A 27,842-nucleotide genomic window follows, 5' to 3' on the forward strand; every position below is an offset into this window, starting at 1 on the left:
GTTGAAGGTTTCACAAAGGCTTAAAACACTGGCTTCCTGTGTTCTTTATTACTCCACCAGGGCTATTTCATTCAATTATGATGACATTTCAATTTGGAATACAAAGTTGCCTCTCCCTTTAAATGTTAAATTGACTTGTTTGGGTACAAAAAGCATCCAGTATGCTCTATTACATGCAAGATTAAAAAGGTATCTCTGGCAATATTAATGGCATAATACTTTAGTAACAACAGAAATTATTTTAGAATCTATCTTTTTTCTTTAAACTATAATTTGCTTGGGGAAAAAAAGTAACATCCATACTCTTTATTCATAGGCCTCTCAGAAACTCTCTATGAACTGACTTTCTAAAATACATTTGTCTAGTCTACATAATTTACATAAAAACAAATCAGAAACACAAAAGCCAAAAGGCTATAACTAAGTCTCCATGTGGTAGGTACCCAGTGATTATACAACACAAAATCATAATTAACTTAAAGAAACTACGAAATGAAGCTAAGTGCTATTACATTTGTATTCATATTCAATTTATAAGTGACCGTAAGAAAAGATGGCTCAGGTCAAAGAAAACCCCTGGAGTGACTGCCTTGGGAACTTCCCCATCCACTATAGCTGAATAAGCTTTCTGATATACTTTATATCTACTACCTATGGTAGATCTGGGTATTTTGTTTCTGTTAGTCTCTTTAAAATTCAAAAACCAGTTGCAATAAATTCTTCTGTAATGATATATAAAAGAAAAAAAACAAAACAATTCAAGATAAATACCGGATCATTAAAGAGTAAGCGTCCAAATAACTGTTTGGCTTCCTCCAGGCTTCCCTCCAGGTAAACAGCTCCTGGATAAAAGGAAGAGAATGTCAGAAGGAAGGCTGCATTAATATGCAGAGAAAATTATATATCTCTACAAACAGCAAAAAGGCAAGCCAAAACGACTCAGAAAAAAATTGAAGTGTTCAAAAGCGTTTGTTTAAAGGTAACATTTTCCCTCTTTTAGCTATGCTTTACGTTGTTACATATTGGGCTGAAATACAAAATTTAATTCACTAAAATTAAAATCTAACATTGTAAGTAGCAGAGGTCAAATATGAACTATAATGAAGGACATGAGTCAAAGCTGTACTAAGAGCTTGAGACACAAACATTTGACTCGACTCTACTAAAGAGTATGTCATTTCACTTTCTGTATTTACCAAATATACACTGGCATCTAAGAAAAAGCCAGATAAACAAAACCAGAGTCTGGACCAATGAAGGCTTCTGCAAATAAAAATCAGGATAACTTTTAATTTGAAATGTATATGTATACACTTAGCACTAATTATAACAGGAAGCACTGTGATAACATTTTTTACTTGATATTAACTAACTTTAGAGAAGGATGATCTTGTTTTCTTTTTTTGAACCCAGGGCCTTGTGTATGCTAGATAAGTGCTCTACCACTAAGCTACACCCCCATCCTAGTCATGTTTTCTTCAAGTCAAATTTTTACATCTATCTTTAGAAAGACTACTTTTCCATGTATGGTGTTATAATACTTAGTTACCAGGATTCTTGATAACTAAATACATTTATTATTTATTAATAGTTGTAGGAATAATGATTGCAATAGGAGTAGTAGTTATTTACTTGTGGTGCTAAGGATCAAACTCAGGGCCTTGCACATGCTAGACAAGAGCTATACCAATGAGCTGACCCCCTGTCCCATTTCCACATTCTTATCTTCACCTTCATAGGTTGTCTCAGGAGCAAGGCATTAGAACAGATTTACAGAATTTAGACTCATATTTTGTGATTTGAGGAAGAGCTTAATTAAGTAGAACTCTGTTCTGGATTGAATGCTGTCAGGACTATATCCTTTCAAGAACTCTGTGAGTGAGTGACACTATCTCCATCTCTCAGATGGGGAAGCTGAAGATCAAAGAGACAGGATAACTTACCAGAGACACAGATCTGATAACTGAACAGGGAACTGAATCACGTCTGCTTGGCTCTGGAGCCAACAGTAACACTAACTGTCAAAAATATTCTATGTACAGAGCACATTAATTTCATGTGATAAAGTCTCTGAAAATAGACCTATTTGTGAAAAATAGACATACCAGTGAAAGACTGAGGATAATTATTAAACATTGTCTTGCTACTATCATCATCATGAAACTATAATGGGAAGCTTTTATATTCATTTTCAAAGGATAAGGGCAAAAATGATAAAGACGTGCAGGTCTTTGAAAATAAAATGTACTTTATAAAAAAGTGAAAAATTGTCAATCTACTACAACATTCATTGAAAAGCATACTTGTAATCATCAGCTAATTAACTCTTCATAACTTTCCTGTACCAACAGCTAACTATTCTGGTTACAAACAAAAAGTAGCATTAGTTATAAGGAACCTGAGTGAGCAGTTTGGAGTCTACATCAATCTTGCTTCACTTGAACAAATATTAGTTATATAGACTCAAACCCAGGATTTTTAAAATGTGGTATTTTCAAGATGTTTAAATTAGAAAATCTTGCAAGTAATTCAAAATGTGGTCAAAATCAACACTGAGGCAACTGTAGCAACCCAATTTGTTTTAGTATGAGATAAATTAAATCTGGAAAGTAATCCATCTCCATTTTAATTCACTTCAATTCCAGAAATACTAAACATCTATACAACATCAGATACTCACAGGAACCAAGAACGGGAAAAAAAAAAAAAGCTTCAGAGGAACTAAAAATACTAGGAGACAAGGTAGGAGACAAGGTAGCAGGCATTGTACTAAGGATCTCAAGTGCTTTGGGAACAAGTAATTCTATCCCAAGTTTCCACACTTGAGTTTTATGTGCTCTTCAGATAGATCAGACATGCAAGAAGAAAGGACGATTTTAAAGGGAGATTACCTATCAAGGCTTCAAAACAATTAGCCATTGCATGTCGGAGGTCCGATTCTCTGCACAGGTCCGGTCCATGAGCATATAGCATAAATCGATCCAGTTCAAGTTTCTATGAAATTCAAAATGACAGTAAGTTCGGAGAGAGTTTGCCAAAATCCTAACTATAATAACTCAGCATCTCCTGGGGAGAGGGCCGCTGGCTACAATCCACTGGTCATGTGTCAGTACATTAAGAGAGCTTAGTCTACCATCCATCAGGAGGCCTTTATACGTGATTCAGTTCAGACTAACTCAACTTTTACCCAAACTCCAACAGTGCACTTAGGGTTCTGAATTGATCAGATCTTATCACTCTAAATCCATGTTTAGAACAAGGCAAGGATCTGAAGGCCCTCTATCTTTGTACTTGTGCCCCTTTATGAAATTTCTCTATGGTTGAGAGAGACCTTTTGAGCAATGAATTATCTTAAGGGATCTAGGAATATTTTTTTCAGTGGATTTGTATTTCTTTTTTTATTTGGACTCAGAAGTTTAAAGCCAAATTTGTAGCCCCATACTAGCTATAGAACTTAAGAATACATCACTGTATACTAACTTTACCTCTGGATTCATTATACTGTTTAACTTATGTTTTCTTTTGATTTCTAAAGCTACTTAGTTCATATCCTAACATTCAATTAAATATAAGTCCTTTTAGAACTAGACATAGATGGATATTTTTATAAAACTCCTGAGAATGAAATGATAATACTTTTCATAAAAGGAGAATGATACAAACATTTCAGAGACATGCAATAAATCGCTTTCCATTACCATGTAATTCAATTCTATAAATACTTACTAAGCAATAACATGCCACATAGTATGGAACAAGTTGCAAGTCAATGAACAAACCTAGGACAATATGAGATTCATCAGTCCTAAAATAAGACACTCAGATTTTGTGTGTCTCCAGATGTATATTAAATATACAAATACATTTATAATGGAAAATGACAGACAACAAAAAGAGGCATATTATGCTATCAATATTTTGTTTTGCTGGGAATTCAAAGTATAAAGCATCCTCGAGTGCAAGTTTTCACTATCACAAACGTAACAGCAGAAACACCTTTTAAAAAAAATTGATCCCAAAGTGCAGAAATTTATACTAAAATATGTAAATTTCATCTGTTTCACAACTTGACTGGGAAAATCCAATTGTTTGTTATCTCTGGAGCCCTGCTTGAGAACAGACTGCAAACCTCATTTCATCTTATAAAACAACTATTCTGGAGTGCTGTGAATTTTCCAACTTCCCAGAGTCCCTACTCTATTATCCTTATTTTTCCATGTAGGCATTGGTAGAACTTTTAAAAAGAAGGAGAGTATATAGGCTGGGAGTGTAGCTCAGTGGTAGAGTGTGTGCTTAGCATACTTATGCATGCTGGTTCCTGGTGATTCAATCCCTACCACCAAAAGAAAAAGAAGAAAAGCAAGGAGTGGTGTGCTATTGTGTGTGCCAAAATGTTCAGCGTCTGAAAAGCTGACCTCAGGCTTACATTAGACTCTCAAGAGGTCAGTAAGCTTCTAATTCTGCAACTCCCAAATCATTAAGGACCACTGGTCTAGAGAAGAAGGTGGGATCACCAGTGTGTTCTGCTGGAGCCCAGAGGTATGGAAATGTCAAGACTTGGGTTTGGTGGAGGAAGAATATAAATCCCTGAAAAGGGAAACTGGCCACCCTGCACTACTCATGGCTCTGTACTGTACCCAATGTGTTATATAATAACTTCTGCTTTTGTCCTATGACAATTTGCCACACTTCAAAAATATCCTTCCTACTGTCATTCCTACATGTGTTTGAATAATTATGCAATTCCATTACATCCTAAAATAGAAAAAGAAAACTTTAATGGGGGGGCAATCACAATCTACTTGTTAATATGTACTTCCAACTGCATTTAAAGCAGTCGTACATGATATTGTGAAATTTCATTCACTGGGAGGCTACTTATCTTGTTGCCTACACTTTTTCATTAAGACACCCCTATTTACATTCTCAAATGCCAGGAAAGCTGCTGGCTCAAAGTCTGCCATTGCAACTGTGACGATGATGGGATTAAATAAAATAAAACCATGCATTCTTGCTAGCACAAAAATCACGGGCTAAAATTAACCACATTTTGAAAATAATTAATGCTTTGGAAATATCAAATCAAGAAAGCAGTCATAAAATTAGGGCAGGTTTTGTCTAGCCTTTTCTGTCAAATTCCCAACTTTTATATCAAAATGAAAGGGGAAATTACTTAAGCTAAAAAAAAAAAAAAAAAAAAAATCAAAGAATACTCATAAAAGCTTTTCCAGTGAATTCTTGGTATTTGGGGATTTAAGAGTCACAGCTCTGCCTACTATTGCATAAACCCAAAGGCCTACAAGAATAAAAAAATGTATCATGAGAACAGTTGTAACAGCAATAAAAATAACTAGCTCCAGAAAAGTCATTTACATCTTCTGTGTGCTTACTATGAACAATCATCATGCCAAGCACTTTATAAAAACTCATCTAATTCTAATAACCAGCCTGTGTGGCAGAGACTAATGCCATTTCCACTTCATAGATAGGAAAGCAGAGGCTTGGAGTAGAGAATATCTGGACCATAGCCCACCCTGTTGGCAAGATGAGGGGAGTGGACTGGAACCCCCATGGGTCAGCAAAAGTGCCCATGTTCTTATTTATTTATTTTTAAAATATTTTTAGTTGTAGATGTACACAATACTTTTATTTTGTTTATTTAGTTTTTTACATAGTGCTGGGGATCGAACCCAGGGTCTTGCACATGTTAGGCAACCACTCTACCACTGAGCTACAACCCCAGCCCCCCATGTTCTTATCTGTTAAGATTTCCTATAAACACTGCTTGGAGAGGAAAACAGCAAATCACACCATGTAAGTAAAATTCCTAGCAGGAATCCGAATTACAAAGAGGTCCTGTTAGTCACTCAGCTGTCAATGAGGCAAGCCAGACAACCTAAACACTAAATTTTAATTAACGGGATTTCAGATTTGGGGGATTTATTTATTTATTTTTTATGTTTTTTGCAGTGTCCATTTGTACTATTTAAATATTAATTAATGGGATTTCAGATTTGGGGGATTCCCAAAGATCTATAAAGTACCCACTGTGAATGTAAACTGAAGTATTCCATTCAAAGTTGTAATTCTGCATGTTAACATAAAATTATTAACAAATTTAATACAGAAATACTACATAAAGGAACAAAAACAAAGTATTTTGCTTCTTTTGCTTTATTCCCATGTTCCATTTCCCCAAATGTTTTACCCTGTTCATACACAGCTGTCAATTTTTCCTTATCAGTTTTCAAGGTACCTCACTGTGGAGTTCATTAGTGGCTGATGAAATTCACAAAGGTAATTGAACTAATAAAACTAAATTCTTAAAACCCAAACAAAATATACTTCTGGTCTGTAAAATATTACATCCTTAATATACTCTAAAGAGTTACTCATTCAAATGCATGAACTAAAGAAAAGAACTTAAGTACAAATGCTTCAGATGTTTCCATACCTTTGCTAGCATGGCAAGGTGCTGATTCTGAACAATGGCAGTCCTATAGGTTGCTAATCCTCCTTCTTCCAGACTGGGAAATAAATAGTACAAATGGACACTGCAAAAAACATAAAAAATAAATAAATAAATATGCACCACATAATTCTGTCTATGGCAAACAGAAATAGGGCTAGCACACAGTATCTGTACAACAGATACCAGATGAACTGAACTAAAGGGTCTGAAAGTCTGTGGATATTAAATAGCAATAAAGAAGGTGCTAGAACCCATAAGACACCATTCACTCCTATTTCCACATTTATTTCTATTAAAAGATATCTCTGAAATCTAATGATGACCAAGACCTAAACAAACTGTTACAGTTTTTATTAAGAGCAAACATATCTGAAATTGGGGACTGGGGATGTGGTTCAGTAGTAGGACATTAGCTTATTACTATGCATGAGACCCAGTTTAATATCTAGTACCACAAAAAAATAAAAAATAAAAAATAAAGTTACTTAGTGATTAAGCACCCCAGGGTTCAATCCCCGGTACCCCTCCCCTCAAGAGTTACTGAAACTCTGGAAACAAATGTGTCTCCCCCGCTGGGTGTTACAGGTGGTCTCTGAAGAGAATCCTGGAAAGCCCTGAGTAGGGCATACAGTGGCAGAGCCTTCCGAAGCACATACAAGGGCAGGGGCAGAATTGGGAGTGGCACACAGAGCTAGCTCTGTTGTCAGGATGAGCCTAGGGAAGCCAACCAGAAAAGTGTGAGACCTGGGTAGAAGGCCACACAGAAAACCAGCCAGGCCAGGACTACAGTGAGCCCCTCCTATACTGCCCAGCATTGGACAAGAACTGCGGATTAGGGTGGCTAAGCACAGTTAGTGTCAGAGGATTAGGAAGTCCTCCTTTTTCCTCATTGTGTCCTTCCTGTGAAAAGAAATGACCCAAAGAGAATAAAAATAGCTCAAAATAGTTCCAAGAGAAGAACGTGTCTCCTCCCTTTAAAAGACAGATTATGTGGGGCAGGGGCTATAGCTCAGTGGTAGAGCATCTGCCTCACAGGCGTGATGCACTGGGTTCAATCATCAGCACCACATAAAAATAAATAAATAAAGATATTGTGTCCATCTGCAACTAAAATAATATTTAGGAAAAAAAGAAAAAGATTATGTGAGTATGAAAAAACGACACACACTTTCATACCCCTATCTTTAAATTAAGGATCCTAAAACATGTCTGAAAACACACACACACACACACACACACACACACACACACACACAAAATCTAGTCATTAAAATTACTTGTAAGCTTTACTTCCCTTGAGATCAGAAAGAGTGAAAAAGGGATCAAAGACAAATCCTGGAAGATGAAATGACATTTTAAAATATCATCCTTTTCTTTTCAAATTGAATATAAGCTCTGAAGCATCTAGACCAAGACCAGCTGATCTCCGACGGCTGTAAGCAACTTTTAACATATGCTTGACAGGACACAGACCCGGCCTTTCATCTTATAATCTCACTCATTACAGCAGCAGCAAGTGTTAGTTGTCAGGGCAAGAGCCACCGACATGCAGCTTTTAAGCTCCACAGAAGAGACAAAATTCAAGGGGCTTCAATGCGTTATTTAGCTAATTACAAAGAAGGTAATGTAATAAGTATGTTACCTACAAAATGTAATTACTGGGGAACTGTAAAAAAGCCTACTTACCTGGTCAGGAACTCAACAACAGCATCACCCAGAAATTCCAACCGTTCATTGTGATTAATCCTACAATGAGAATTTAAAAGATCACTGAAAGCATCACACTTCCTTTCCCTACCTCTCTTCTAAAAAAGGAAACATGACAATCAACATGAGGGTCTTTCAGTAATAGAACACCCTGCCTTATTACTCAGTCAGCACAAATAACCACCATCCTAGCCAAAGACATGGGCAGTGCGGAAGGCAGTCTTTCATACTATGTGGTTCAGGGTATCTAATCTATGCTTGTTTCCCCTGGGAACCAGACTCAGGGCATGCAGAAAAGTCACATGACATGGAACAATTGGAGTATCTCTGTACTACTATCAGGTGGATAAAGAAAGGAGAGTGCATTCTAGTGAGAGTTGGAACTGACCACTGGAAAGTCTGTTTTGATTCCATGTTCTCGAGATAGCTTTCCACACGGAAACTCAACTCAACCCAGTATATAAAATCCTTCACAACAAACCAACTCACCCTTACTACCTCACAACCACTATTATCCTTGTCCACCTATGACTTGGGCTCCTGCTCCAAATTGTCTCCTACTCTTTGGAGAAGGCATCTCCTAAAATATTTGATGCCTCTTTTCAGGCCAGGCTCTCTGGCACCGTAGAACTTTCCATTATCTACCTTGCATACCTAGCCACACTGAAAATCTACTCATCCTTAGACCTTGAGAAAAGATTTTCTTCTCTATGAATTCCTATCTGGTGTTCATTCTCAAAATTAATACATGGATCACACTTTATTTATGTGTTAATTATATGATTAAGTCACATCTCACAGGCTGTTAGTTTCTCCTGAGGTATCAGGATGAAGCAACCAGGAAGATGGCCAATGGGAAAATTCCTTCTGCCTCTCAGCAAACCCAATGTAGCCACCACCTCTCAACACTAACATGCTTCTTCCACTGTGTCTTTGGTGAGCAGGGACATGCCATAAACCGATTTAAGTTTTCAGAAGGCCTCCCTGGTGAGCTGGGGTTGTGGCTCAGTGGTAGCATGCTTGCCTAGCATGCATGGGGCACTGGATTCGATTCTCAGCACCACATACAAATAAATTAAAAAATAAATAAATAAAGATCCATCAACAACTAAAAAATATTAAAAAAAAAAAAAAAAAAAAAAAGGCCTCCCTGGTTTCTGTACAGGAAAGAGAAATGCTGGAGGGAGTACTACAGTCCCAAGGAGACATGGAGTTGCCTGTGCTGGGGAGGTGACAGTGAAGGAATACAGGTATAGTTAGATATGGAGTACATTTTGGATACACAGCTGAAAAGGATGGTTACTAGTCAAGATCAGGAAGCTAAAAACAATGAAGGTCAAAGCCTAGAGTTCAGCTGTAGTGGCTGGGGAAAAATGGTGAGCTACTGTGCAGAGGAACACCAAAGTACAACATCCCATGGAAACACACAGGAGGTTTATGTTAGCCATTCTGAAGTGCCCACAAAGCTCCCATGTGGCGTGAGCCAGTGAAGAGCTGGGTGTGTTAACCTACTCTTCATGGTTCCATGAGGACAAAACTGGTAGGCTATTCAGTAGAAGCCAGTGTTTATAGACAGGACTTGGGCAATAAACTAGATGGCACAACTTGGGGAGAAAATGCAGCTGCAAAAAAGAAGGGGGTCCTAGATTGAGCCAGGAGGCTGTCAAGGTTGAGAGGCGAGGGAAGCAGAGGGAAGCCAGAAAGGGAGAAGGCTGGCCAGGGAGGCAGGGGAAATGGAGGTCAGTGCATTATCCTCCAGCCAGTAGAGCGAGCTGCAAGAAAGAGGTGGTAGGCCAGGATCATACTGCATATTCAGGTCAGATGGGGACAGAGCAATCTTTCAGTCACATGAAAGTCACTGGGGCAACTGACAGTCCATCTGTGAAGTGGTAGTAACAAACTTAATTCTGCCTAGAGGCTGAGAAATGGTGTTGTCTGAAGTTAAATATATCAATACCCAAGTATATGCTGAAAGAGAAAACACGGGACGGGGGAAGTACAAGAGGAGGGGACAGAAGGAACAGTGACAGCACCAGAGCCAAGTACAGCACACAGAGGCAGCTCCTGAGCAGAAGTATCTCTGACCCTAACCTTCATCGTCTCCCCAAATTCTATAGCTGACCATCGTGTCTAAACCTATCTGGCTGTCAAGCCCTTCTCTACCAGTCCCACTGCACCCAGGTCTTTCAATAGTAGACCAACCTGTTGACCAACCTCCACTCTGTACCCTGCACACACACCACACACCAGGCTTGCTCCTTTTCCTGCTCCCTCTCTCTACCCAGTCCTGCCCATTCTACAGATACTAGGATCCACCACTCCACCTTCATTCCCACAAGATGTAAAGGGTTAGCACTCAGGCTGGGGATGTAGCTCAGTGGAAGAGGGCTTGTACAAGGCCCTGGGTTCCATTCCCAGCCCAACAACAACAATAAAAAAGTAACAGGTCCATTGACAAATTTTTCTTATTCTTACCAAGTAAACACTAGACATTAAGTGACATTTTATTTTTTGCTGCCACTCCACCAGCCAAGAATAACTAAAAAGTTCCACAGTAAAATATAAAATGTTGGGTTTTTTTTTTTAAATTGTTTAGAAGCTACTCAGTACTGCGATTTTGTACTCTATTAAATGCACCTGAACTCCAAAAGCATCAAGAAATGGGGGCAGTCTTTAACATTAAGATGAAGGAACCCCTAAGTCCTCTTGCTAATTTCAAAAAACCTAACGATGTACTGTCCTAAAAGAGAAACAGGCTCCACATCATGAACAACCACAAGAATGGGAAGTTATACTCTGTATATATCTAAAAAGAACAAATTAAAAATATATACTCATGTATCTCTAAAAATAATTTAAAAAGGAAAAACAGAAACAGGGAGTTTTTAAAAAGAAAAAAATTACAGTAATTCTTTTTTATTAGCCAACAAAATGAAAATGTGTTTTCTGTAGTAGAGTTTTTCTATTTTACTTTCGTCCTAATAGTTCAAAGTATTACACAGCAAAATCCAGTTAATATAAAAGCAAGAAACCCTGGCAAGAGGCTGAGGGTTGAGGGGACAAACCACATTTGGACTGTCTTCTACTCTATGGAAGAATAATAAGATATCTAGTCCAAGAGTAGGAGCTGCTTGAGAAGTGAGTAAGTGATGTCAGACAGGCAAAGGTTCACCTTGATTTCTTTGATAAACATTTCTGGAGAAAAAAACCTATGTCTAGGATCTTAATGGCCACAATCTTAGACTGTTATTCAGTTTGTTAAAATACAAGGTCACAGTTCTAAACAGGTTGATTCAATAATGAGTCTGCCATTCATTAAATAATTTGCCCATACCCAACATGTTTTTCTAACATGTACATTATGATTAAACTCTGGAAAAAAAGCCACAAACCAAAATGGTGATTAAATTCCACTTTAGTTTATTCTTCTACCAGACAATTCCTAACCCACTGGTTTATCTGAAAAAACGGACAGTGAGCAGCTAGTTCTCAAAGCAGAGGCAAATCTTTTGTTCCTTCTTCCATTGTTTGTACTTTGTTTAACCACACAGTTTATACACACTAGCAAGCTTCAAGATGAGATGTCTGCTGAGCAATAAACACCCATTTTTTTCTAAGAACTTCAGGAGTTCTCTGTAACAGTAAGCACTACAAGGTGTCATTTACTCCATGGAAAGCCATCTTGGCATGGGCCAAGTTCCAGGGTGACTGCTGGAATGAGTGTACAGACAACATTTTTTCTCCTTGAATTTTAGTCGTCCTGCATGACTGGTAAGGTAGAGCCACAAGGGACCTTGGAAGTCAGTGAGTGGAACCTTCTACCCAATTCAGGAACTTCTGCTCATTGCATTTATCTAGACACATATGGGGAGAAGTCACAGCCCTACTGTACTTTGAGTCCCACATGAAGGATCTCTTGAGATTTAACTAGAAATGTTTAAATGAGTAAATCCACTGGTGGAATTTATTTATACTAAATGCATTTCTTATTGTATTTTAATGCAAAATATTTATGTATATCTGCCTGAAAATATACAGTCAGCCCTCTATCTATGAGTTCTGCATCTGTAAATTCCACCAACAACAAACTGAAAATAATCCTCCCAAAACTGCATCTCTTCTCATTACCCCGTAAATATTAGAGTATTAAGTACTATTTACATAGCATTTGTATTATATTAGGTATTAAAAATAATCCAGAGATGATTTAAAGGAGGATGTACATCCAAGGTTACGAACCAACACTATGCCATTTTATAGAAGGGACTTGAACCAGTGGATTTCTGGCACCCACAGTGGGTGTGGAAGCTGGAACAAATCCCCCATGAATATCAAGGGATGACACCTATAACTGTTATAGCCTTAAATATACAGACATCAATCAACAGTCCTAATAAACCTCTCCATTGGCCCAATAGATTTTCATATGTTTTATATGGTAATGACTCTACCAATTTGAAACAAAACCCAAACCAAGGCTGCTTAAGTTTTCTTAAGTTTCCCCTACCACTCTCCTGGCTCCTCCTTCCCAAAGGTCTTACTGATAATGCATGAATATCTTGAATGCCTTCAAATGCCTAATCCTGCAGAAACTCTTTTGGTGGTGATATTTCATCACAATTTGCATGAGTTAAATATAACTATACAAATGAGATTCATGTGGTTTCAACAGTGACACTTTTTAAAATTATGGATAGCATATTTGCTTGAGAGGATACCATCATAAAAATTAATTATTTTATGGTTTTGATAGGCAGACAGGCTATCAAAATTTATTTATTAATTTTAAGTCTTTGTGCCTTTCTGTAAATTCTAGCTGACACCAAATCAGATTAAACAAGACACTCACTAGCTGTTTAGACCTTTGATGACCATTACCCCGCTTAATGACCCAAAGTCTCTCTTTCTAGGCTATAAGTAAATAGCCTGGAATAAAAGCAATATTGAGAATGACATTCTTTCCTTTAATACTTAATTACTGAGTGCTTGCTTTGAAGAAGGAACTAGTTATAGAAAGGGAGGGGGGACAAAAAAAAAAGTAGGACAACAGACCTTCAAACATAATCACAGTACACAAGAAAACATGTACAAATAAGTAAATACCAGCAGAACTTGAACAGGCTGTCACGAGGCTGCATGGGATTCCAAAGCGGCTGAAATGATGATCTACATGGGAGATGGACAGCCACAGGGGAAAGAAAGACATGCCTGGAAAAGTGGCCTGGGGCTAGGTCATGGAGCTGGAGCTGCCAGGACGGGTGGCCTAGCCTTTACTCAGCAGGTGGAAGCTATGGAGCTGGTTACGGCTAAGAACTGGAATCAAGGTACCAGAAAGAGCAAGCAAGATGCCTGACCAAAGAGGCAATCTGCATGTGTTCTAGCAGAGGGCAGTCAGTCGTTAATGGTAATGGAGGATGGAAGGAGAGGAGAGAGGGTCTAGAAGAGTTCAGTTCTTCTCGGCCCTCTTGCTTTCCATTTTCCTAATTATATGAGTGTCCAGAAGCAAATTACCCATACAACCTACTAGCTCTCCCTATGTCTTTTGCCTGCAGTGATGATCTAACCACTGATTCTTAGAATTTAAAATCTGCTTCAAAGATAAACACTTCCAAGGAGCATTTATAACCCATTTTATAACAGCAACCAAGAAACAAACGGAGGAGAGGGCAAATAGTTTAAAGTCAACTCAATTATTCAGCTCACAGTATAAAACTGACCTCTAATCCCTAAACAACTGCCAGATCTATCCTGAGCCTCTCAGCAGTTTTGTGTGTATGTCCTGCTTTTGATCTTCACTGAAGCACTTAGCAGAGTCCCTCCTATATTAAGTTATTTATGCTTCTAGAATTCTCACCCTACACCTCCTGGTTAGAAGGGGCTTTGTCTTATTTGCCTTTGGATCTCCTAAAATACCTACAAACTGCCTCAAACTAAAAAGGCTCTGGATAAATGTCTGTTGAGTTGAATTTTTGAGAAGCTTCTTAAGTCCAGATTCCAGCACTGTCCACAGCTACGAGCTGCTAGTAGCAGCAAATTGCAGCAGGTGCTGGTAGTAGAGGCTATGAGGCTCTTCTTAACAGACACCAGGGTCAATTCTCCATCAGCAAAAAACAACATTCTCATGGCAAAAAGCAGCAGAGGCCAGAGTTAAAGGACAAGAGAGTATTTGTTCTCTGATGTCATTTTCAAAATGTTAAAGTCAGAAATGACATAATTTCTCAGATATCATCCCCTTTGCCAAGGTAAGAAAGCCCTTTCTGAGTTTCAGTTATGTGAAGCAAGTGCTATACTATTGAGCCACACCCTCCAGCCCAAAAGCCAACTCTGGCTAGGGATGTGGCTCAGTAGTAGAGCACTTGCCTAGCATGTGCAAGGCCCTAGGTTCAGGCCCTAGTACAACAACAACAACAACAAAAAGGTGGTGGGGAGATAAGCATCACTTTTAATAGAGCAAAAACACATACTGTGAAATGTGAATGATACCATCAAAACATGCAATTTCACTGGGTGTGGTGGTACATGCTTGGAATCCTAGTGACTCAGTAGGCTAAAGTATGAGGATCACAAGTTTGAGGTCCACCTCAGCAACTTAGCAAGACCTTGTCTCAAAAAAATAAACAAGGGAGCTGGGGTTGTGGCTCAGTGGTAGAGTGCTTGCCTAGCAAGTGTGAGGCACTGGGTTCAATCCTCAACACGACATAAAAATAAGTAAAACAAAGGTATTGTGACCATTTACAACTACAAAAGTAAAAAATATTAAAAAATAAAAATAAAAAATAAAATGGACCGGGAACATGGCTCAGTGGTTACGTACTCCAGGGTTCAATCTCTAGTACCAAAAGAAAAGAAAAAAAAAAAAAAAATATATATATATATATATACACATATATATATATATATATATATATATATATATATATATATATATATATATATATATATATATATAATAATTTACATACCAACAATTGGGGTGGTATGAGACAAAGATGATTTAAACCCATATTTTCATCATTGAAAAGTATGGTGTGTGTAGCTTTGTTAAAGGGGCATGCAAGGTCCTCTTAGTAAAATTAGAGAGATCTGGAAACTCTATAATACAGAAGGATAAAAATGAAAATATGGTCATAATGTCCTGACTAAGGGCTCTCTAAGTAGACCTTTTTCTGATCTTAGACTCTGACAAAACACCTAGTGAGGCATATGTTCAACTTCAAATCAGAATTTTAAAGTTCCATGCTATCTTGCTTTTCACCTCTTGAGTAGAGAGGAAAGTTCATGACAACCTCAGAAAGAGAGCAAATGGAGGCAAGCCAATTTAAAAAGGAAAGTGGCATACAGGTTAAGCATCCCTCAGCCAAACGTCCAAAACTGGTAATGCTCCAAAATCCAAAACTTTTCAAGTTTCATATAAGTGCTCAAAATAGTTTGGACTTTGGAGAATTTGGATTTTCAAATTAGTGATATTCAAATGATTAAAATCAATGCAAATATTATAAAATAAAATTTTTTAAAAAGCTCAAATCTGAAATACTTCCTAAACATTTAAGATAAGGGATTCTTTATCTGTTGAGGAAAAATGCATAAAGGAGACTGTGTGATCATTGCTAGCAATTCTTTTAGCTGTGGTATTGGCTGAAGCAACTGCCTCAACTATCACTCCTGACCCTCTCTACCTACCTTTAATCTATTTAGTCTGAATACCCACAACTACAGCTATTCAACTCTTCACCTTCCTATTTAAAAAAGGAAAACTGCCCTCAAGTAATCTCCTCTGTTGGCTTTCAAAATATAATCTGCTCAACTTCACACAAAATTTAATCCTCCTGCTAGTAACCTCAGTCTCTTCCATTAGGCCTTTGATTTCACTCAGTTTTTTAAGGGTACTAATGAGTTTATACAGACCTAGTCAACTTTCTCCCCAGATTCTTCAGGGACTCAAGGCCACCCCAAAGTGAGAATTTTAATATATAAAGATATATTATAAGCTGGGAGTAGTGGAGCACACCTGGAATTCCAGCAGCTCAGGAGGCTAAGGCAGGAGAATTTTGAGTTCAAAGCCAGCCTAACCAAAAGCAAGGCACTAAGCAACTCAGTGAGATCTGTCTCTAAATAAAATACAAAATAGAGACGGGATGTGGCTCAGTGGTCAAGTGCCCCTGAGTTCAACCCCCACTACCCCTCCCCAAAAGATATCTTATAGAAATCAAGAAATAAAATAAGAAAAGCCAACCTATAAAACTTCTCAACTGACTCTGTGAAGACCGTATTACCACAACAATAAAATCAGACAAAAGCTAGATGTGGTGGCACATGCTTGTAATCCCAGCAACTTGGGAAGCTGAGGCAGGAGGATCACAAGTTCTGGGCCAGCCTCGGCAACTTAGTAAGACCCTGTCTCAAAATAATAATCTAGGTTTATAATTCAGAGGTTAAGCACCCCTGTGATCTGTCCTGAGTACAAAAAAAAAAAAAAGAGAGAAGGAGGAGGAAGAAAGACCTCACAGAAAAGGAGAACTAGAAATAATTCCTCTTATTAATGTAGACACAAAAATCCTCAGATAAATATAAACCAATTAAATACAGCACAATATACAAATGATTATACACTATGATCAAGTGAGATTTATCTCAGGAAGGTTAGTTTAATCCCCCAAATCAATTACTATATCGATGAGTAGAATAAAAGAAAAAAATGTAAAGTACATGATTATCTCAATACAGAAAAAGCATGTAACAAACCTCAACACCCTTTTGTGATTAAAAACAACAACAACAACAAAAATAACACAAGGGATAGAATGTCTTCAATCTGTTAAAGGGCTTTTGTGAAAAACCCTCAAGAAACATCATTTTCAATAGTGAAAGACTAAATCCACCCCCCTAGGACAAGAACAAGTCAAAAATCTGCTTTTAATACTTCTGTTCAATGTTGTATTAGAGGCTCTAGCCAGAGCGATTAAAAAGCATCTGACTTCACAAAAAATATTAGAGTAATAAACAAGATGATAAAAGTTACAGGATACAACATCAACATATAAAAATCAAATGTATTTCTGTATGTTCTCTAAAGAAGACTTAAATGGAAAGACATCCCATATTCCTGGGTCAGAAGACTTAATTTCAAGATAGTAACTGTTCCCAAATCAATTTACAGATTCAACCTAATCCTTAAAAAATCCCATAAGACTTCTTTGTAGAAACTGACAAGATGATCCAATAATTCATGTAAAAAAACCCGAAAAAGAACAAAGTTGGGAAACTCACATATCTTCTACTTTGAAACTTACTTCAAAACTACCACAATCAAAACAGTGTGGAACTGATATCAGGACAGACACACAGATCAATACCTACTTTATGTTAGGCAACGGTTTCTTAGACAGAACACCAAAAGCATAAGCAACAAAAGAAATAATAGATGAACTAAAACATTAAAACTTCTGTGCGTCAAAGGATATAATTAGGAAAATGAAAAGACAATTCCTAAAATGAGATTATGTGTCTTGTATGTGGAATATATAAAATATTATTATAACTCAATAAAAAATAACCCATTTAAAAATGAGAAAAAGGATCTGAATAAATATTTCTCCACATATGAAAAGATGCTGAACATTATAAGCCATCAAGGAAATGCAAATCAAAATGACAATGAGATAGCACTTTATACCCACTAGGATGGCTAGAATTAAAAAGAGTAATAACAAGTATGGAAAAGATGTGAAAAAATTAGAACACTGATATACTGCTGCTGGGAATATAAAATGGTATAATCACTTTGAAAAACAGTTTCGCAGTTCCTAAAAGATGAAACAGTTACCATATGACCCAGCAATTCCATTCCTAGGTTTATGTCCAAGAAAAATCAAAGCATATGTTCACACAAAATCTGCCCACAAATATTCACAGCAACATTATTCATAATAATATCCCTAAATTAGAAAGAACCCAAATGCCTATCAACTGATGAACGGGTAAATAAAATGTGGTGTAACTTTATCATGGGATATTATTTGGCATGAATTTGATACATAACATAGACAAATCTTAAAAACATTATGAGAACTAAAATAAGTCAGCCACAAAAGACCACATATTGTATAACACTATTTATAGGAAATGTTCAGAACAGGCAAATGCCCAAGAGACTGAAAGTAAAATGGTGTTTGCCTAGCACTTAGCAGGCTGAGAGGAAACAGGAAGTGACTATTAATGGATAGTGCTTCTTTTGGGGGTGATGAAAATGTCCCAAGATTAGAAAGTAGTCATAGTTGTACAATTTTGTGAACATACAAAAAACCCACTAAACTGTACACTTTAAATGGGTAAACTGTATGTGAATTACTTCTCAATGAATTTTGTTTTAAAAACTACTTTACCTTGAAGGAGTTGGATCATCTTGACCAAGGCGTGACATAATATTTATTAAGGTGTTAATTCCTATTTTTAGAAAAACATAAATACATAAATACCATTAAAAGTATTCTAGGACCATCATATGGCACACAGAAAATGTTCTTACCCCAACTTGACTTTAAAAGGCTTAATATCTGCATGTCTAAAAGTCTGATAAACAATTATATAAAACACTGGATGGCATTAGAGCAGATTATGCTAAGTGAAGCTAGCCAATCCCTAAAAAACAAATGCCAAATGTCTTCTTTGATATAAGGAGAGTAACTAAGAACAGAGTAGGGTCGAAGAGCATGAGAAGAAGATTAACATTAAACAGGGATGAGAGGTGGGAGGGAAAGGGAGAGAGAAGGGAAATTGCATGGAAATGGAAGGAGACCCTTAGAGTTATACAAAAGTACATACAAGAGGAAGTGAGGGGAAAGGGAAAAATAATACAAGGGGGACAAATGAATGTCAGTAGAGGGGGCAGAGAGAGAAGAGGGGAGGGGGGATAGTAGAGGATAGGAAAGGCAGCAGAACACAACAGACACTAGTATGGCAATATGTAAATCAATGGATGTGTAACTGATGTGAGTCTGCAATCTGTATATGGGGTAAAAATGGGAGCTCATAACCCACTTGAATCAAAGTGTGAAATATGATATATCAAGAACTATGTAATGTTTTGAACAGCCAACAATAAAAAATTAAAAAATAAAATAAAATAAAATAAAACACTTGATGAAAAGAAATTTTTCTAAAAAATTCATCTATCTTTATTATAATCCTCTTCCCAAAGTGAACAACCTGAAGTTATTAAAAATGGATCAAGAAGCACTAGAGAATGAGAAGATTAAAGAATTACTCAGGAAACTCAGGGCCAAAATATGAGAGTAGAGTCTCAGAGTCATCCAAACGAACCTTTTTTCCGCATGTGCATGTGATGAACTTTTCTGTCTCCATATTTGGGCTGCCGAATTCCACAGTTAGACAAAGAATTCCTGGCATGATCAGGATTCATTCCAAAATTTAAATGATGACTTGGATGAGTCATGGCCAGCTAAAATTTCAATGAAATAAGTTCAGTTTTAAAAACTCAGCACAGAAACACCATTGTTAGATCATCCTGAATAAAAGGAGGAAAGCTGTCTATCCAGTCAATTTTTTGGGAGGGGGAGAGAGTACCGGGATTAAACTCAAGGATGCTTTATGAGTGAGTCACATCCCAAACTCTTTTTTTTTTTTTTTTTATTTTGAGATAGGGTCTTGATAAGTTGCTTAGAGCCTCATTAAGATGCCAAGGCTAGCCTCAATCTTATAATCCTCCTGCTCTAGCCTCCCAAATCGCTGAGATTACAGGCATACACCACTATGCCCAGCTCCAGTCAAATTTTTAACCTTGATCATTCCATCTTATCTCCTCCAGAATCAAATTTCCAGAACTCAGGCACAAGCCCTCTTCTGAAAAAAAAAAAAAAAAAAGACCCTAAAAATCCATGCCTTTCAGAGAATTACATACTCAGCACTGGAAAGAAGAGGCAAAAAGAGGGAAGCAATGGAAGAGGGCTCAGGATTGAAGGCCGATTTTAGCTTGAGCCTATTTCTGTAGGGAGAACCTCAAATAAGTGTGAGAGGAAGGATTTGAAAGCAGCAAAAGCAACCAGGGTAGAACAAAAATCCTCATCACTCCCACAAGAGAACCTAATGCATCATTGTAAATCTGCAAGATAACTTACTTGTATTTTATTAGGGTAGTTCACAGGAGAGCAATTCTTACCTGTAACAGACAACGATCTTGGAAAGTATATCCTATCAACTTGTCCAGGTGCATCAGGCATTGGTGGTAGCGGATATGATGGGTCAAAACAGGCAGCATCATTGCATGCTAGAAAGAAATACTTTAATATGTTTAACCCTATAAAAATGCTTCATTTATTTTACAACAAACAAGAATCATTTCCACATGACAAATTTCATCTTGCAAAATCCTAGAACAGTTTACTGGGTGTGTGGCATCCTGTAGAATCATCCATAGGGGGTGGCATACTGTAGTTATTAAGGGTCTATCTAGTCAGTGGAACCAGAATGCCTGAGTCCAAATCCTGTTCTGTCACTGTGTGACTTGGAGCAAATTACTTTACCTCTTTATCTAAGTTCCCATGGATAGTAAAAGGATTAAATGAGCAAATACAAAAATCTCAGCCCTTATTCAAGTAGGAGCCGCTCTGGTTCCATTAGTATGCAGCAGGGCAGCCTCGAGTGAGGCACAGCATTTCTCTGCCTCCTGTTTCTAATCACACACACAAAAAATGGATTAGGACTCATTCTTCTTTAGGGTGAAGACAGTTTTGACAATTGAAGGAAAATGACCTTCCCCAGGAAAATGCCCATATATATAGAAACATGCAAAAGTTATACCCAATTTTTATGTGTTCACAACCTAAACCCCATCATTATCTTTTGATAAAGAACCTCTGAACCAAATGATCTCCAAAAGCCACTCTAGGTTTAACATTTAATGATCTAACATTCCAAAGACAACTTTTGTAAAACCATCAAATACAGTTAAGGCACCTGAGGACATGAAACTTATATTTTTGCTTCAATCACTTTTCATTTGGCTGAAGATTCCTTATTGGGAGATGATTTCATGAAAGACATATTTTTTTTCTTTTCTTTAAGAATGTTTCCCTAGAACTCAAGAAAATGAAGGAATCATTCTTATTCATTAGAACCTGGAGGATGGGCACAGCTCACAAAATGATTGACATATGCTTTACATCATTTCAGTCTTTGAAGTATTTTAAGCTGGTATTGTTTAAAAATACATGAAAATGGATTTGCTTGAAACTACAGAAATCAGTTCCCTGTATTATTAACTTATAAAGAAAGACTAGTTCTACCAAATAGGATCTCTAATCAACAGAAAATCTTTCTTGCCAGCTCCATTCAATAAATATACATTGAGCACCTCCATGTGCCAGGCCTTAAAATATCGGTGGAAGATTAAAAGATGAACGCCCTGTTTTTGCTATCAAGGGCTCCATTATAATCTGAGTTACTGGCACTTGGTCCACTTTGTTTTTATAAGTGCTATATTTAAAAACAACAATATGAACACAAAGTATGCACCCAAAGTATAACACAGTTTTGCAGCCATTTAAACTGCAGGAAGCTCAAGGGAGTTGATGCTGACAGCTCAAGGTGATGAGCCATGAGAACTATGCAGAGCAACTGCCTTTCTAAAGTACAGACTCGACCTCAAGCTTCTTATTTTTTAATACCTCCTGAGTAATGAATCATTACTTGTCAGGAAAGTAATACTCACTCTAGAATTTAATTGAGTATTAAAAAGTCACTTTACACTTCAAGCCCAAATCTGTCTCATAGGAGGCCTACCCTTCTCTTTCTAGTTCTACCTCTGGAAACAAACAGAACACTTTTGTGGCATGACCCCCCCACAATCTTACCTTAGCTAACCTAACCCTTATTTCCACCTTGTCTCATATGAAACAACTTTTAGTTCCTTCATCTCTTCCCCTAAACTTGCTCTAAACAGAGCCAGTTTCTCCTTCCAAATAGGTCTATTTCCTCGAGTATCATGGAAAATTATGTATGATCCACCTCTACCCTCTACCTGGATTCGAGACAATCATGTTTCAGTGTTATCTATGAGACTGTTATAATCTCTACTTCATTTTAAAAATTACCAAATCTTTGCAATGTTGAAATAAAATCACTGAGCATCATACTTTCCCTTCAATTAAACAAACAAACAAACAAAAACACTCCTTTGAGAGATTGTGAGAAAATGGTAGCGTAGTTTTCAAATCTCCTTAAATTCTCCCAAGACAGGAGAACAACTACACTAGCAATACCAAACACCTCTGAAAAACAGCTATGTAAAAACTAGATAAGGAATCCTCACAAACCATCAAATAAAAGTGAATGAGAACAGACAGCATGGGGACCTCAGCATTAGCATGAGAGAAAAGAGGGAGAGTAATAGGGCTTCTGACAGCCCTGAGAATGGAATCATCCCCAAATCAACAGCTAGTATTTATTAAAAATGTGACTGAGGGACTGGGGATATAACTCAGTTGGTAGAGTGCTGGCCTTCCATGCAAAAGGCCCTGGGTTCAATTCCCAATACTACCACACACACACAAAAAAAAGTGACCTAAACTAGAGAGGGCTGTGCACAATCTAATTCACAGGGTGAGAAAAGAGACAGTTGGACAATACTGGAGAAGTCTCGGTCCTTTAAACACTCCAAACTAAAAACTAAAGCTCCTTTGCAGGGTAATGCTCTGCCATGAACAGAGAGTGCTGGGGGTAGAAGGCATTGAGCAAGAGAGAGACAATAAAGGGCAAAGGGAAGAAAAGGTCTAAATAAACACAGGGACAGGTGCCACCTGGAGGCTGCATTTTTAACACTGCAGAAAGAATAGGAGGAGCTCAAGATCCCTGAAAAGCTACTCTGCAATCTGTATTTGGGGTAAAAATGGGAGTTCATAACCCACTTGAATCTAATGTATGAATTATGATATGTCAAGAGCTCTGTAATGTTTTGAACAACCAAAAAAAAAAAAAAAAGCTACCCTGGCTTACACCTCCTTCCTAAAAGTACCAAGAAGTATTCCACTTATTGTACAAAATTTATTTCACTTAAATAACTCAAAGAGCAACAAAAGAGAATCAAGATCAAGTCCAAAGTGAGGAAACATAGTTGGTGAGGAACAGATTCTTTTTCAAAAATATTCTAATAACGAAGGAAGACAGAATATCTCTTTGGCAGACTGCAATGAATTACTGAACCATCTAAGTAATAATCCACCAATGGTGACAATGTAACACACAGAGTCTACCATTGCTTATGAAAGTCTTGCAAAAACAAGGAACTTAAAATCTGACCACTGTTGTTCAATAGAACTCTCTGTGAAGACAGAAATGTTCTACATTTTGCTGTTAAAAAAGGCAGTAGCCACAGGGATCTACTGAGTGCTCAAAATGTGGCTAGGGCAACTGAGAAAATACCTTTTTAAATTTTCACTTAAATTATTTTAAGTTTAAATAGCCATGTGGCCAGTGGTACTGTCTCAAACTGCAGTTGTAGATCTACCAATTTAAAGGAAAAATAAGGGACGGAAGCAATGTTGAAGGACACCATACAGTTGAAGTCAGCAACACTAGATCAGACCCCAGAACATCTACTCAACACATGACCCATTTTCCTCAAGAAATATTGGCAGGGAGGAAAAAAGTGAAAAATGGAATAAAAATCTACAGATTAAAAAGACATTAACTAGCCTGGTATGGTGGTGCACACCTGTAATTCCAGCTACTCAGGAGGCTGAGACAGGAGGATCACAAACTCAGCAACTTATTGAGACCCTGCCTCAAAATAAATAAAAACGGGCTATGGTATAGGTCAGTGGTAGAGAGCCCTTGGGTTCAATTTCCAGTACTGGAAGAAAAAAAAATTAACTAATCACAATGCATTATTATTGTTTGAACCTCAATTCAGACTGAAATACACTTAACAGAAAATCAGGAAAATGTGCACAGTAGCTAGTTATCTGTATTATAGAAATGCTGTTGAGAATTTTTGAAGTTGATATACAGAGTTCATTATACTCTTCTAATTTTGTATGTGTTTAAAAACTTTTCATTAATAAAAAATAATAATTCTCAGGTCTAGAGATATAGCTCAGTTGGTAGAGTGCTTGCCTCACATGCACAAGAGCCTGGGTTCAATCCCCAGCAAAAAAAAAAAAAAAAAATTCTCTATCAGACCTTAGTCATTAAACAAAGACTTCTTTCCTTCCTTTACAAGTAGCACTAAGTCTCCAGTAAAAAAAACAGCTCATGTAGTGCAAAAATCAAAATCCATTTGTTAATTATTTAAAGCCAGTCACCTCTCAGATGATAATAAAAGGTATATTTCCTTCTTTGTGGTGCTAGGGATCAAACCCAAGGTCTCACACACACTAGGCAAGTGCTCCACCAATAAGCTATATTCCTAGTCCTGTCCTTTTTTATTTTGAGTCACAGCCTCACTAAGTTGCCCAAGCTGACCTCAAATTTGTGATGCTCTTGCCTCAGCCTCCCAAGTAGCTGGGATTAAGGCATATACCACCCTACCAAATTAGCTATGTCCATGTACAAACAAACCACAATGAATCCTGCTTTTATATAGACAGATCTCTATATACATGTAATTATAATATGCTAATTAAATAATAAAAATAATAACAATGATAATAAAAGCGATATCAGTAGAGTAGAGCAAGCACATCAGGAGTTGGGAGGAGGGAAGAAAAGGGAAGGTACTGGGAATTAGATGGATCCAATTATTTTATGTTCATGCTTGAATATTGCATAATGAATTCCACTATTATGTATCTCTAAAATGCACCAATAAAAGAAAATGTCCTTCTCCCCCCACACATAATCTAACTTACAAAATTCTTCCTTCAATTTGTTGTCCAGAATCTCTTAATCCCTAGAGATGTTTCTTCTCCCTGTGCAGCCATTCTTTGATAAATCACTGAGCAAGAGTTGGTCTGACAACCATGGCAGCCCTCCAACCCATTTCACCTGGTCACTCCAGGAAAACAGCACATTCATCAACTGATTCAAAATGTAGCTCTCTCTCCACTCAAATTAAACACACCAGCACAGTGTGGCTCCTCTTCTCCCAAGCCTCCCTCCTGTTTCTCCTCCAGGAGTCAGTGTCCCCAGTTGGACACCAGCCTCACACTGGTGAGATGACCATAAGGCACAGTTCTTTGCCCCTCATGAAGCTGTCTAGTGCTTTCCACAAACCTCCTCCTCAAGACAGCACAGGGCCAGGTGTCTCCTTCCATAGAAGACTCCATTTAACCTAAAGTGCAAAACTCTTTCTTCTTTTGCACTACTGGGGATTCAATTTGTTGTCCTCAACATGTATCGTCTCATACATGTTAGATAAATGCTCTTTATGGAACTACAACTTTAGCCCTTTTTATTTTGAGATAAGAGTCTTTGTTGCCTAGGCTGGCCTTCAGCTTATGATCCTTCTGCATTTGTTCTAGAAATCAAGTAACAGTTCCAAGGTGCAACTCCTGAGTAGTTGGGCACCACCACACCAAGCTCCATTATGTGTTCTTAAAAGTCAGGTTCTATAGTGGCCTGTTCCTTTTCTTCCTCTTCTGAGTCATCATGCTCCATTTTTTTCCAGTCTCAGATACATGTATATATAGATATATAGATACAGATAGATCTATATATACATGTAATTATAATATACTAATTAAATAATAATAATAATGATAATAAAAGGGATATCAGTAGAGCAAGCAGATCAGGAGCTGGGAGGAAGGAAGAAAAGGAAAGATACTGGTGAATGAGACCGATCCAGGTTTTGATTTTTTTTTTTTTTCTTCCACAATGCCCAGAATTCACTAGCAAACAGCAACACAGAGAAAATCCTTCAATGGTTTCTCTCCAAACTTGGTGACAAGTCTGCATTTGGTTTCCATATAACCACAGGTTACAGCACCTGCCCTGTTCTCATTCCTCTTAACATTGGCTGGGATACCAGGTGGAATTTCCTAGCCACCTAATAACTCTTGCCAACTTCTCTGACCGAGGAAAATGTACTCTTACATCACTCCACCTTGGATTTATCACAACAGTTTTATCTCCTACAGCAGCCAGACAGCCTCACAAGGTTTTGGCCAGATAACTACTAGCAATTATTACCAATAAAGAGTAAGTTCTATATTGATGAACTACCAAAAATAGAAGGAGAAAAACAAACAAACAAACAAAGGATTTCTGAGAAGCACTCAATCTTTCTTCTCTTAAAATTAAGTATAAGCCCATCTATTAACTGGCATCAGGGTTATTCTAAGTATTCAGTGTATAAATTAATTTAACTGCTATTTTTCAAGTCTCTCAGATTCTTATTCTTCATTATCCAAAATACTAAATATCTTTGTTCTGAAGGTTTTAAACTGCATTATTCTATGCCATTTATTTGAAGTACACATACCCAAAGAAAACATTTGTTCTAGGATAAGAAATCAAATAACAGTTCCAAGGTGCAAGCCAATATTACTTGAAAACAATAAAATCATTGTTTTCAAAATGCTGCCAATTTTATAAATATTTTTTAAACCTCTACAACCAAAATCATGAACAAAACATAAAAACCAAGTAAGCAATAAAAATGTCAACTTGTATAGCTTGTGAGTAGTCACCCACACAATGGACTATACAAAGAAGGTTAAGACGACCCTTAGAAATAAGCCTAAAAGCAGCCTGCAAAATATATTCAGTTTTATCTGATTTACACACACATACAAACTAGAGGGAACTATGTTGCCCCTTATTGTTTACCTAAAGAATTTCAATGTAAAAATTGAACCAAAATGTATGGCTAAACTCATTAATTTAGAGGCAACTATTATTAATCAATTTGCCCTTATCATTCTCCCCTACATCATTTCTACCTTACTTTAGCTTTTTGCATTTAATATTAGAACTAGGTTGCTTGACTATAATGAATGAGTTGATGAGTAACACTTCCAAATTCTCTCAAGGTGGCATCTCTATATGTTAACATTTTAAGTTCAGTGCAGGTAATAATTCACTTTCACAACTTCAAGAATATTACAGTGACATTATATTTCATATCAAGATAAACAAATAACTCATCTGTTCACCTAAAGCTGAGAGCTACAGAATGCCTCCAAGATGATTTGATGTTGATGTGTAAAAAGCTATTTCAAAGCAGAGAGGCAACTCCCAACCCCCACAATGTAATCATTCTTAGATTTCCTTCTCTCTCTGAGATACTGGGGATGGAACCCAAGACCTCCTACATCCTAGGTAAGTACTATACCACTGAGCTTACATTTTCTTCTCTTTAGATTATACTGATTTTTTGGGTAGCTGGCTGGCTCATTTTCATTCCTTTTTATATACAAACTTTCTTTCTTTTTTTTTAAACAAACCATAAGTAATTCCTTCTATACATATGAACTCAGAGGCAGCAATTTAGATTCTTTCTTTTTTCTTTTTTTTTTTTAAAGAGAGAGAGAGGGAGAGAGAGTTTTCGGTGGACACAACAACTTTATTTTGTTTTTATGTGGTGCTGAGGATCAAACCCAGCACCCCACGCATGCCAGGCAAGCACATTACGGCTTGAGCCACATCCCCAGCCCACCAATTTAGATTCTTACCAAGTCATTTAAACATGAGGGTAATCGTATTTAAA

General features: G+C 37.2%; 1 protein-coding gene across 5 annotated transcripts in view; it reads right to left on the minus strand.

Moving 5' to 3' along the window:
- The window catches only part of Drosha (drosha ribonuclease III), a 118,703-nt gene that overhangs the window by 26,506 nt on the left and 64,355 nt on the right, over positions 1-27,842 (minus strand). For all 5 annotated transcript variants that reach the window (XM_071612633.1, XM_027936245.2, XM_027936244.2 and 2 more), the window contains 7 exons: positions 20,355-20,462; positions 19,499-19,637; positions 18,562-18,622; positions 8,159-8,218; positions 6,455-6,554; positions 2,892-2,994; positions 772-842 (listed from right to left, as the gene is read on the minus strand). In XM_071612633.1, the coding sequence (XP_071468734.1) occupies positions 772-842; positions 2,892-2,994; positions 6,455-6,554; positions 8,159-8,218; positions 18,562-18,622; positions 19,499-19,637; positions 20,355-20,462 (642 nt within the window). The remainder of the gene's footprint in view (positions 1-771; positions 843-2,891; positions 2,995-6,454; positions 6,555-8,158; positions 8,219-18,561; positions 18,623-19,498; positions 19,638-20,354; positions 20,463-27,842) is intronic.

This window comes from Marmota flaviventris, chromosome 5, assembly GCF_047511675.1.
Source record: "Marmota flaviventris isolate mMarFla1 chromosome 5, mMarFla1.hap1, whole genome shotgun sequence".
Classification (NCBI taxonomy): Eukaryota; Metazoa; Chordata; class Mammalia; order Rodentia; family Sciuridae; genus Marmota; species Marmota flaviventris.